At 50.2% G+C, this 12,565-nt stretch overlaps 1 protein-coding gene across 3 annotated transcripts in view; it reads right to left on the bottom strand.

Annotated features, from left to right (window-relative positions):
* The window catches only part of ZFP64 (ZFP64 zinc finger protein), an 81,943-nt gene extending 69,655 nt beyond the window's left edge, over positions 1-12,288 (bottom strand). Inside the window, exons 1-2 of one of the 3 annotated variants that reach the window (XM_055393803.2) lie at positions 12,079-12,288; positions 8,194-8,433 (exon numbers count right to left, since the gene is read on the bottom strand). In XM_055393803.2, coding sequence (XP_055249778.2) covers positions 8,194-8,433; positions 12,079-12,124 — 286 coding nt within the window. In that variant the 5' untranslated portion in view covers positions 12,125-12,288. The remainder of the gene's footprint in view (positions 1-8,193; positions 8,434-12,078) is intronic. The other 2 variants (XM_055393794.2, XM_055393787.2) reach the window with 2 other exon arrangements.
* Between the last annotated feature and the right edge of the window lie 277 nt (positions 12,289-12,565).

Here is a 12,565-nt window from a genome sequence, read left to right as displayed (position 1 = left end):
GAACCAACCCTAGCCCTCACTGACTGGCCCAGATTCCCAGGACCCTGCTCAGAACCACCCAGATGGGATTGTTAAGGGAGGGGGCTGGGGATCTTCATCTTTTACTGAAGCTCCAGGGGGTTCTTTTCAGAAAGGCTGCAATGAGGACTTTACCAACGGTGCTATGGGGTGGTCAGATGCACAGCTTCTGCAGCCTGAGAGCTTGGCTTCCAGCCTCAGGTCTGGCTTCGAGCCCCTTTCTAGCTCTGTCACCTCAATCAAGTTATTTAGCTCCTTTGTGCTTTAGTTCATTATGGGTAAAACAGGGATAATAATTATTAGTATCTAATATATGTTGCCAAAATTTAAATTTTTAAATTAAATGTTAAATTTCAATTTGTTAACGACTGAAGTTGTGAAAACCTACTTCACATATTGAGGAAACTGCTCGGCACAATAATAAGCAGCAGCAAGAATCAGCTGGGCTTCCCAGGTGGCGGGACAGTAAAGACCCCGCCTGCCCATGCAGGAGCTGTGGGTCCATCCCTGCTGTAGGGAGGATGCTCCGGAGGAGGAAACAGCCACCCACTCCGCATTCTTGCCTGGGAAGTGTCATGGACAGAGGAGTCTAGCGGGCTATAGTCCCTGGGGTCACAAAGAGTCAGACACGACTGAGCGACTAACACACACACAAGAATTAGCTATTACTATTATTATTGCCAGATCCTCCTGGCAACTCACTACCTGGTTTGTTTGACTAAACTGCTCACACACTCAATAACTTTCAATGGCTCCCTAGCTCCTTCAGAATAAAGACCAGATCAAAGCAGGGGCCGCTACTCCATACGCCCTATATCATCTCCAGCCACTGTGGTCAGATCTCCCCTTCAGCAGCAGGGACCAGCTTCTCCACCTCCTGACCATCCGGCGGAAACGCCCCGCTCCCACTGTCTTCCTCCCAAAGGCAGGTGAGATTCTCAAGGTCTATCATGCGTGTGATCTCACTCATCATTTTTCCCTGTGGCTTTCCCCACCAAGACCAACCTACTCCATGAACTCTCTGCACGAGAAGGTACTGGCCACACATGGCTGGGCTTGTATGTCTTACAACTAAGTTCTCCTCCACTTCTGGACGAGCTTGGAATCCTCCAAGGAAAGCATCTCCATTATCTCGGCTCCAGCATCTGGCGCCCGCCAGTCCCACAGTCGCCCTCACTGGGCCCTCATGATGGAGCCGGCGCCACGCCATGAACCTCATGGACTTGAACGAATTTAATCTGAACCGCGTCCCCTCCTGCATTTACTTGGTAACTTTTACTGAGCGCCCAGGATGTGCCAGGCCTGCTGCTGGGCGGCCGGAAAGCAAGACTGATTAGTCCCTGCTCTAGGGAGGTTATGGGGCTTCCTCATAGCTCAGTTGGTAAAGAGTCTGCCTGCAATGCAAGAGACCTGGGTTCGATCCCTGGGTTGGGAAGATCCCCTAGAGAAGGAAACAGCAACCCACTCCAGTATTCTTCATGCCTGGAGAATTCCATGCACAGAGAAGCCTGGCGGGCTACAGTCCATGGGGTCGCAAGAGTCGGACACGACTTTGTGACTAAACCAGGGAGATTATAGTTTAGTAAACCAGAAGTTAAACCACTACCTTGCTTACTACTAATTAGATGTTTTGCAAATACAGAATAAGGGTCATTTAAAATTAAGAAAACAAAACCCACTACTTTGAGGCCCAAGGGCCAAACTGAGCCTTCAGATGATTCTGATAAGGCTCAAAATCAGTTAGGAGGGCTGGGTCTTTCCCAGGTCAATGACCTCCGGCCAAAGACCACCAGGGACGCCCCTGTAGTTGAATAAGTTGATTACTCATTACAGTAAGGGAACCCTCACCCCACGGGGGCTGTGGAGGGTCTCAGAAAGAGGGTGCCTGGAAGCACGTACAGTTTTAGATGTTTGGGGCTCATGTTAGATGGATCCTGCGCAGGGGCTTCCAGGAAGCCTGCACTGGAGGTTGTCAGGAAGTGGGGCAAACCTATGACTTGATATCTTGGGGACTATTGGGCTTCCCTGGTGGCTCAGAGGTTAACGCGTCTGCCCCCAATGTGGGAGACCCGGGTTCGATCCCTGGGTCCGGAAGATCCCCTGGAGAAGGAAATGGTAACCCACTCCAGTATTCTTGCCTGGAGAATCCCATGGATGGAGAAGCCTGGTAGGCTACAGTCCACGGGGTCGCAAAGAGTCGGACACGACTGAGCGACTGAACAGAACAGAACAGATTGTAGAGCAGCAGATAGAAGCAATAAAGCAGCCGATAAGTGGGGGAGGAGGCTCAGGCATGACGACAGGAGTTCTGCTTCCAGCCTGTCCCAGCACAGTCAGAGCTGCCCTGTCCCATGTGGACGTTCTGTGACTGTGTTCAGCAGGGGAACTGCACAGCCCGCCCCGGGGAGTTAGCCCAGCTCCCAGCGACTCCAAAGCCGGCTGACCACGCCCCCTGGCTCTCTCCGCCCACTCCCCCTCTTAGCCCATCTGCTGCCCTATTTGCTGCCCCTGCCTGATCCCAGGAGCATCTGAATTCACTTCTCTGGCTAAAGACTGCTGCTGCTAAGTCACTTCAGTCGTGTCCGACTCTGACTGCTTGTTACCAAATAAACTGATGGCAACTGTGATAAGTGCTAGTTGAGGAAGTGGTGAAGAACCTTCGGGGTGGGGAAGGAGGGAGAAATCTTGGCTGGCTTCTAGGTGGAGGTGACTTTTAACCTGGTTCCAAAAAAGTAGGAATGAAGAGGTGGGAAAGTCAGTGATAATTCAACTAATACTGTCTGGAGGCTTGCCATGAGTCGTGGCCAGCGTAAAAATTTCCATGAGCTGTTTCACTTAATTTCTACAGCCCCTGATTCAGTAAGTAAGTAATGAGAACGAACCCTGACAGCTTGCGAGTCTTCCATGTAGGAGCCGCTGGCAGCGACCCTTTGAGGTGAGTACTGTCATTCCTCTAACATTTTACAGCTGGGCAAATGGAGACCCTGAGACCCTAAGTCACCTGCCCGTGGTTACCTGGATGGGAAGTGATGTAGCTGGGCTCTGAATCTAAGAAGTCTGACTCAGGAACCTAGACACTCCCCACTACCAAGTTCCATGGCCTTTCTGTGTATTTCGGTCCCTACTTTAAAAAGGAGACAACGCAAGCTCTTGCATCACTCACACAGCTCTTAAGGCCCTCTGCAGCCAAGACTTTAACATGGGGGCCTGACTCCAAGCCCCATGACTTCAAGCGGGGAACTTAGAAAAATGCATGTAGGATGCTAGTTTTTTTCACCAGCGTCAAGATCTAATTTTACTGCTTTTATAGAAAAGTTCTCAAATCAAATGCCAAATGATAGACAGCTTTCAAAGCTAGCAGGCAGAGAATAAATTTTACTTTATATCCAACATGGCAACCCACTCCAGGATTCCTGCCTGGAAAATTCCACAGACAGGGGAGCCTGGTGGGCTTCAGTTGCAAAGACTGAAGTGACTGAGCACGAGGAAGGGTCTGGTTTAATCAAGGACTGAAGAGGGACCAAAAGCCCTGGACAAGGTCTGGGTGCGGGTATCGAGAGAATCTGCCAGGGTGGGGGTCGAGCAGTGAGCATCTTTGCAACTGGGATGAGGCCTGGAATCCCCTGGGAGCTTGTTAAGCATGCAGACACCTGCACCTCAGCCAGGTGGATTCAGAGGTGCAGCCCTGGCACTAGCAGCTTTAACAAGATCCCCAGGGACCCCGGTCCAAACTGCCACTGCTGCAACACTGAAGCCCAAACTTGGGGGAAGCTGGACCCAGCAAAATAAACAGTGTAAAAGAAAGCGGGGGAAAAGCAAGATGCTGCTTATTTGGGGGCAGAGGTGCAGGCACACGGAGGGAGAGCAGCTGGGTCAGGCAGAGACCCAGTGGCCTGCTAATCTCACTCGTGGACTCATCTTGATGTTAAGTAAGTGAAAGTTGCTCAGTTGTGTACGACTTTTTGCAACCCCATGGACTCTACAGTCCATGGAATTCCTCAGGCCAGAATACTGGAGTGGGTAGCCTTTGCCTTCTCCAGGGGATCTTCCTGACCCAGGGATCAAACCCAGGTCTCCCGCATTGCAGGTGGATTCTTTATCAGCTGAGCCACCAGGGAAGCCCTTCGTATTAATAAAAGCGGTCGTTTACTGAGTCCAATGACTGTCCCAGGTCCTTATTTGGATTATTGCAGAGTCTCACAATAACCCAATGATATTAGGCACCTAATTCTACAACCTAATAGTATTTGCTTGCTGTCTACTCACTAAGTCACGTCCAGCACTTTGCGGAGCCCGCCAGGCTCCTCTGTCCATGGGATTTCCAGGCAAGAATACTGGATTGGGCTGCCATTTCGTTCTCCAGCGGATCTTCCCGACCCAGGGATCGAACCTGCGTCTCCTGCACTGGCAGGCGGGTTCTTTACCCCTGAGCCATCTGGGAAGCGTGCCTGCTAGTACTCGGTACCCTTTCTAATAATTCCCTCCTACAGACGAGGACTATGGAGTGAGCGACATGCCCACAACCCCGGGCTGCTGGCTGGGATAAAGGTCCCGCAGCCGCTCTCCGGCGGGGGGCGCCCCCGCCAGCGCTGCGCGGTGGCGAACACTCGTGCAGTGGGCGCCGAGGCGTGCGGGGCGGTCGGCAAAGCTGAGGCACGGCTACGAAGAACGACGGCGGGGCCGTGCAGATGCCAGCAGGCGGGTGAAGGTCTCCGAGCCGGGAACTAGGACAGCGGAAGGGGAGGTTACAGTGTGCGGTTAGCTTCACCAAGGGATGTGAGACGCGCGCCCCTGTGCGTTCACCCCGCACAGCACCCACGCCGGGAGTCTGATGCTGGGGTCCAAAATGCAGCCTGACCGCGTGGCGCTTACGGCTCAGCAGTGGGACAGACCTTAAGTTTGTTCTAAGAACGACCATTTAATTACGGGCACCTGAAACTCCAATACTTTGGCCACCTCATGCGACGAGTTGACTCACTGGAAAAGACTCTGATGCTGGGAAAGGTTGGGGGCGGGAGGAGAAGGGGACGACCGAGAATGAGATGGCTGGATGGCATCACTGACTCTGTGGACATGAGTTTGAGTGTACTCCGGGAGTTGGTGATGGACAGGGAGGCCTGGCGTGCTGTGATTCATGGGGTCGCGGAGAGTCGGACACGACTGAGCGACTGAACTGAACTGAACTGAACTGATCTGAAAGAGCGATGCCCATGTGTGTGGGCTCAGAGGGGGGCTCTTTGGGGCAACGCAGTCAAGCCCAGCTCTGACACACGCGCCAGCATGAAGTCAGCTCAAGGCAGAGGGAGCACACACACACAAAGGCCCTGGGGCTCAAGGAAAAGTGGCCGGTTCGGAAAAAGAAAGGACGTCATCATGGCTACTGTGAGTCAGAGGGGAGCGGAGCGTCCTGGATGAAGCCAGGTCCTGCGTGCAGATGGTCCTGAGCCTCAGGTTTTGAGGCTGGGCTAGTGTCAGCCAGGTAAAGGCGAGAAAGGTATTTCAGGCAGAGGGGACAGCAGCAGTGACGGCTCAGAGCCCAGAAAGAGGAAATGGCCACAAATGAAGGGTCTTGAGGCCTCCCTGTGCTGGGGCCTCGGGTCCCAGGCTTCACACCAGTGTGCCGGGTGACTGGGAGTTTGTTTCTGAGAACAGAGAACCCAACACTCAGTCTTCAGGGAGAAGACCACGAGGGCAAGGGCCAAGGGACGTAAGTCCCAGGACTGTCTTGAACCTGTGCTGGGACCCTGACCAATTCTGATCTCCACTTGCAGCTTCACTTTGTCCAGCTGTAAAATGAGAAGGTGGTAACAGGCCCATCTCTAAGGTGGGTTTCAGTTCAAACATTTTCTTTGTGATTTCCTCTAAGATGAGATTAAGAGAAACTCAGGAGAAAGTGGGAAGACCTCAAGGTAACCTGATTAAAGTTTGTGAGGTGATCAATTATATTTCAGAGCTTAACAAATTTCAGCAGAAACATTATTTTGGATGCATTAAGGAAACAACCACAAACTTTGCCTGCTGCCAAAAAATTCAGACAACATCAATGTACAACTGATGAGGTAAAAGTCGGTTGGTACCTTCACTTCAGAGGCTTTCCACACCTAAGCTCCAGATTAACTGTGCAAAACACTGGAAACAAGTCAGAAGTTGCAGATGGGCTCGATCAAGCTCACAGATGTATTTTGCTTGACCAACAAAGTTTTTTTTCCCCTCATCGCCTGACATGTGGGATCTTACTTCCCTGACTGGGGATCAAACCCGTACTCCCTGCAGTGAAAACACCGTCTTAACCATTGAACGGACAGGGAAGTTTCCTAACAAAGGTTTAAAATTTGGGAAATTTTACATTTTTCAGTTTCTCAGAAAAACCAACATCTAACTGATTGAATCCAAAGAGCAACTTTCTCTATTTCCCCTAATGCCTTCTGCAGAGTTGACATTTTTCATTAACATTACCTGCCTCATTCCTGTTCTAGAAGCTTTCCTTGAATATAATACGTGTGCATATATATGCCCGTTTATATTTACCTATGTGGGCACTCAGGTCTAGCTCTCCTTTTCAGAGTTCAGTCACATTCCACTGTCTGAATTTATTCACCTAATTATTAGATTATTATTCGTTATCCATCGTGGCATTTATTTATCTAGTCTCCTCCTGACATATGCGCTACAAAGGCTCCATTTTCTTTCCAGTACATCAGTAAGCACCCTTGTGCATTTTTACTTGTCAAGCTTTACAGGATAAATGCCCAGAAGTGCACATTCTGGGTAAATGTGTACATTTTAAACTTTGAAAGATTTTAAATGTAAGAATTAAAGTTTGAAAGACATCACAGAATTGCCCGGCGTATATGAATGGACATCTCCAGAAAGGAAAGGAAAGCACTGTCTGATTTGCATTTATTACTGAGGGATGGTGACACAATGGCACATCCGTGTATATTTACTGGCTCTTGAAGAGCAACTGCCGCTCTTTGCTGACTTTTCCACTTAGTCCTTTTATTGATTTTTAGGAGTTTTTTTTTTTTTTTAAATATATGAAGGATATTAGGCCTTAGTCACATGTACTGTATTTTTTTTCCCAGTTGTTTTTCAGCTTTTTTTATACATTGTTTTTACTTTGGAAAAACGGTAACTTTATTTGCAACCACATAACAATTCTTTTTCTTTTGGGGGAGCAATCCTACAAACTGCCTTCTTTGGAAGGTACAGTATTAATAAATATATTTTTTGATTTAAAAATCTGAATGTCTTTGGCTAACAAATACATTCTCTATTTTCCCATAGGATGCAACAGTGTGTCTACCAGCTATCCCGTAAATGGGTGGCTTCCTATGTTTAAAGTTATCTGTCTTGTCCCTTAAGGCAGACTATAAAGGAATAAGCATAGGGGTGTATGAGTGTTTGAGTCTCTCTGCGTGTGTGGACTTCCCTGGTAGCTCAGAAGATATCTGCCTACAATGTGGGAGACCCGGGTTCAATCCTGGGTTCAATCCCTGGGTAGAAAGATCTCCTCGAGAAGGCGATGGCACCCTATTCCAGTACTCTTGCCTGGAAAATCCCATGGACGGAGGAGCCTGGTGGGCTGCAGTCCATGGGGTCGCTAAGAGTCAGGCACGACTGAAGTGACTTAGCAGCAGCAGCAGCAGCAGCAGCAGCGGTTTCTTTTGGGTGTGACCAAGAGCTAGGCTGCACTTTCCTGCTTTTCCGGCTGGCAGCACAGGGAAGGGGAGTCGTCAGTACTTGTTTATCGATTTTAAAAAATTTCTTAAACGTTTTTTTTGTCCTTTACACAAATAATGCAAATTCAGGAGTCACCACATATTTCTACCACCCCAAACAACCACTTTTTCCTTTTTTACCATTTTGTGCAAGTATTTTTTTCTTGGTATTTAGGTTTTTTTTTTTTTTGGTTTTGTTTTAAAAACCTGGCTTTTGTCTGTTAGTTTTGTTTAGCACGTGACAACAATTTATAACTGCTACCACTTAATGTTTTAACCTAGCAGTTCCCAAACCTGGCCAGGCAGCTAGCTTCCCCATGGAGCTTGTTAAAAATAATGAATCAGCAATTCTAGGGGGTGGGCCCTGGGTGTCTCTATTTTTAACAAGATCTGTAGAGGCGTCTGGGACACAGCCAGGCCAACTCTAAGTGACTACCCCACCCCCCAAACATACCTGTGATTGTCTGGGTCTCGGAGGTGATGGTTCGAGTGGTGGTCTGAGTCTGGGTGGCAGGCACCGTTTCCTCTGATACAAACTGGACTGTGCTGGGTGCCGCCCCAGACGTGCCGGTCAGCTGGCAGCCACTCTGCTTGTGAGCTACAAAGGCGTCCAAATTGTTAAACTGCTGCTTGCAGATGCCACAGATGTGGATGTCTGGAGTCAGCTCCACCAGCACTGTTGTGCCACCTGGAACTCCATGGGACAAAGGGGGAGTCACAGGTTAATTTCAGACAGCTTGAAATGACAACACAAACCAGACCCACATTAAGAAAAACGGGCATGGTGGCAGACGTGGCTAGTTGCTGGCCCAATATCTATTCCACTCCCCTCTTCTTGCACACAGAACCCCAGTTCTGCCCTAGCAGCGACATAACCACCCAAGCAATGCTCCTGATTATTCCCTGTGGGAGCACTAGTGGTATCTCATGCAAGAAGGTTCTTCCCTGCACTTCAAGAAGGCTACCTTGTACTTCAAAAGACCATCTCCTATCTCAAGTAAAACGTAATTGTACTTCTCAGTCATTATGAACGCCAATGCTCCCACTATTCCAACTCTCCCCCCCATCATGAGAACCACTAGCCTGAATAATTTTGGTTCATGACATACTTGGGAATCCCTCCAGCACAGTGCTGGAGGAACTTCAGGGAAAAACATGATAAAAAGGGAGCTGACATGGTTGGCACTGTTCATCTCTCCCTTCAGCCTTGAATGCAGATGTGATGCCAGGTGCTTCTGCAGCCATATTGTAACATGAGGTAAATAGTAAGCTCTCCACAAAAGTTTACTTCACTGATCCCCTAAATCAACCCTAGAATCAATCAATTCCAGACTTCTAATTAGGCCAGTATAGTTCAGTTTTGTTACTTGTAAGCAAAATTAATTCCTGACGGAGACATTATTTCACTGTAGTAATAATATCAAGAATTAATACTGTATTTAACACTTGCAAAGTGCTTACCACAGTCCTGGCACTATATTAGAAACTGCCATATAAATGTTTGTTAAATAAAGATATACAATGACTAAGTCTCTAACTAATAAGACAAACTGAATTTCTGTTTAAAAAGTTTTCTTTGCCTTATCACAAGGAGATTCATGTTTATAACAGAAAATTTGGAAGAGAAGAAGCAATGAGGGAAATTACAGTCTTTCCACCTATGGCTACCATGAACATTATGAAATATTTTCTTCCATTCATTTTCAACTAGAAATTGTTTCTATCATCAGTTCAGTTCAGTCGCTCAGTCGTGTCCGACTCTTTGGGACCCCATGAATCACAGCACGCCAGGCCTCCCTGTCCATCACCAACTCCTGGAGTTCACTCAAACTCATATCCATCGAGTCGGTGATGCCATCCAGCCATCTCATTCTCTGTCGTCCCCGTCTCCTCCTGCCCCCAATCCCTCCCAGCATCAGAGTCTTTTCCAGTGAGTCAACTCGTCGCATGAGGTGGCCAAAGTATTGGGAGTTTCAGCTTTAGCATAAGTCCTTCCAATGAACACCCAGGGTTGATCTCCTTTAGGATGGACTGGTTGGATCTCCTTACAGTCCAAGGGACTCTCAAGAGTCTTCTCCAGCACCACAATTCAAAAGCATCAATTCTTCGGCAATCAGCTTTCTTCACAGTCCAACTCTCACATCCATACATGACCAATACTGTTGTACAAGCATTGTGCTCTATCACTTAAATCTCTTTATATATATATATATATATATATTTAATGACAACACATTATTCCATTTTCTAAGCCTCATAATTTCTCACTAACTATAAGGTTTGTATATTATTCCCAATTTTCCCTGAATCTAAATAGTATGAAAACTACCTTTGTGCATATACAGTTGGCATCCTTGCTTCATAATTTAAAAAAAATTATAAAATATTTGCATTATGTCCAACGTCCTGTTACAACCAAGACAAGACATCTTTGTGCAGAAATACAATTTGGTTGACTTCTAAGAAAAGATACTCTGCACCAAGCATGCTGCTGCTACTGCTAAGTCACTGCAGTCGTGTCCGACTCTGTGCGACCCCATAGATGGCAGCCCACCAGGCTCCCTCGTCCCTGGGATTCTCCAGGCAAGAACACTGGAGTGGGTTGCCATTTCCTTCTCCAATGCACGAAAGTGAAAGTGAAGTCGCTCAGTCATGTTCGACTCCTAGCGATCCCATGGACTGCAGCCTACCAGGCTCTTCCATCCATGGGACTTTCCAGGCAAGAGTACTGGAGTGGGTTGCCATTTCCTTCTCCATGGTTGGTAGTTTTGTAAGCCATCTTGCAAACTCTGAAATCAATGGATGGAAGGATGTGACATTTCTCTTCTCTGGAACACTGTTCCTGTAGCTACTGAGGTGCCCAAGCTAAGAGGAAGACAAGGAATCAAGAGATGTAGTGATGCCATCATTGAGATTCCTTAATGGTAGGACTGATATCCGGGAGGTGGGGTGAAGTTTCTTTAGCTTCATAAGATGGTTACGAGAATTAAATGAGATGGTGCTTGTAAAAGGCCAGCACAAGGATCCCCAGCAAGTCACCTGATGGGGTTATTACTGAGGGGTCCTATTTGAATTTGAAAATATCCCCTCTGAAAATTTGTAATGAACTGAGACCCAGTAGAAAACACTGGGTCTATTTTTTTTTGCATCATCAACAAAAAGAATTCCTTTATCTTTGCCAGGCTCCTCTGTCCACGGGATTCTCCAGGCAAGAAGACTGGAGTGGGTTGCTGTGCCCTTCTCCAGGGTGTCTTCCCAAGCCAGGGATCGAACCTGTGACTCTTCCGTCTCCGGCAATGGGAGGCGGGTTCTTTACCACTGGCGCCGCCTGAGAAGCCTCTTTATCCGTGCAAAGTTCTCCAAACCTGTCTGGGCATCAGAATAAGGGCTGGGGTGGGTTGTTTAAACACGGACACGTCTGAGCCCCACTTCGGAGACACCGAGTCCTAATGAAGGTGGGGTGAATGGGGACTGAGGTTTAGGGAAATCTGCGCTTTTCGCAAGTTATGCAAGGAACACACAGACAAGTTTGGGAGCCAGTGTCTTCCAAGTCGTTAACAGTAACATCTAACAAGTGCCAGGGGTTCTCAAACGTCCTGTGCCTCCGAATCGCCCAGGGCAAGGCTATCCTCGTCCCCTCAACCCCAGCCCCACCACCTGGTAGGTGGGGCCCAGAGACCTCCCCCCACCCTTTTTTTTTTTTTTTTTTTTAAATAAGCGCTGGAGCTCCCAGGTGGCTGGTTCGCGCTCAGCGAAACAACGATCTTAGGGAAACAACGAGCCCGGCGAAACCACGGGCTTGAAAAAGGCTGTCATCATAATGAAAATGAACCCCAAACTCAAAACGCAAAGAAAACGCCCACGGCCCGTTCCCCATTCAGATCTCCACCTTGAACGTGGACAAGGCTTTGCAGGAAGCCGGCAAGCCCAGCCAGCCAGACCTCGTGCAGTCCTCCGAACCCCAGACTTCAAGGATTCGGGGCCACCGAGACAGAAGTTTTCCCATCAGCGTGGCCGCGGTTACCCCAAATCCACCTCCAGGCTGCGCCGCGGCGGGGAATGCCGCGAGAGGGTGGGCGACGGTCGGAGCCGCCAGGCCGCCCCCACCGCCCCTGCCCGGGGGGCTCCTCGGAGGCTGCCCAGCGCCCCCCGTCGCGCCGGCTCGGCGCGCCCGCCCCCGGCCACCCCGGCGCCTCCTGCCCCGCGCGCCCGCCGCGGTCCCCGAGACGCCGGCTCCGGGCCGTCACCCCGATTTCGGGGCCCCGGGCCTGCCCGCTGCGTCGCAGGCGTGCTTGGGCCCGGGCCCCGGAGCGCGCACTGCGCCCGGAAAAGCACTTACTTTGCACCGAGCCCGGGAAGCTCTCGCCCGCGCCGCTCGCGTTCATGGCCGCAGACTGGGGGCGAGGGGGGTCCCCGGCCGGCCGGGGTGCCAGGGCGCGGGGCGCGGGTCTACATGGTGCAGGGACTTTTCCTTTTATTTTTCCACCCCCCAGCCTTCCTTCTCCCAACTCCGCGAGGCGGGGAGGACGGATGTACAGCGAGCGCCACTTCCGCTGCCTAGAGGGCGCTGGCCCGGCCGGGCCGCACCGAGCTGGCTTCGCGGCCGCGGCTCCCGGGGGAAGCCGCCGGCCAATCCAGGAGCCCCGGGCCGCGGGGTCTCCCGCGGGGGACCGCGCACACGTGGTGGGGCGACCGCGGGCCGCGAGGGGTGCGCTCCCCACCCGCCGGCGCCCTGCCCGCACCCCGGAGGGCTGGCCCGGCGCGTTCGGCAACCCCCACCCCGGCTCTGGAGCCTTTGCACCTGCCGCCCCGGGCGTCTGGTCCCC

This window comes from Moschus berezovskii, chromosome 15 (assembly GCF_049115385.1).
Source record: "Moschus berezovskii isolate FMDL1 chromosome 15, NW_MosBer_1.0, whole genome shotgun sequence".
Taxonomy (NCBI): domain Eukaryota; kingdom Metazoa; phylum Chordata; class Mammalia; order Artiodactyla; family Moschidae; genus Moschus; species Moschus berezovskii.
The sequence above is the reverse complement of the archived record's forward strand: the minus strand, read 5'-3'. Positions and strand labels throughout refer to the sequence as shown.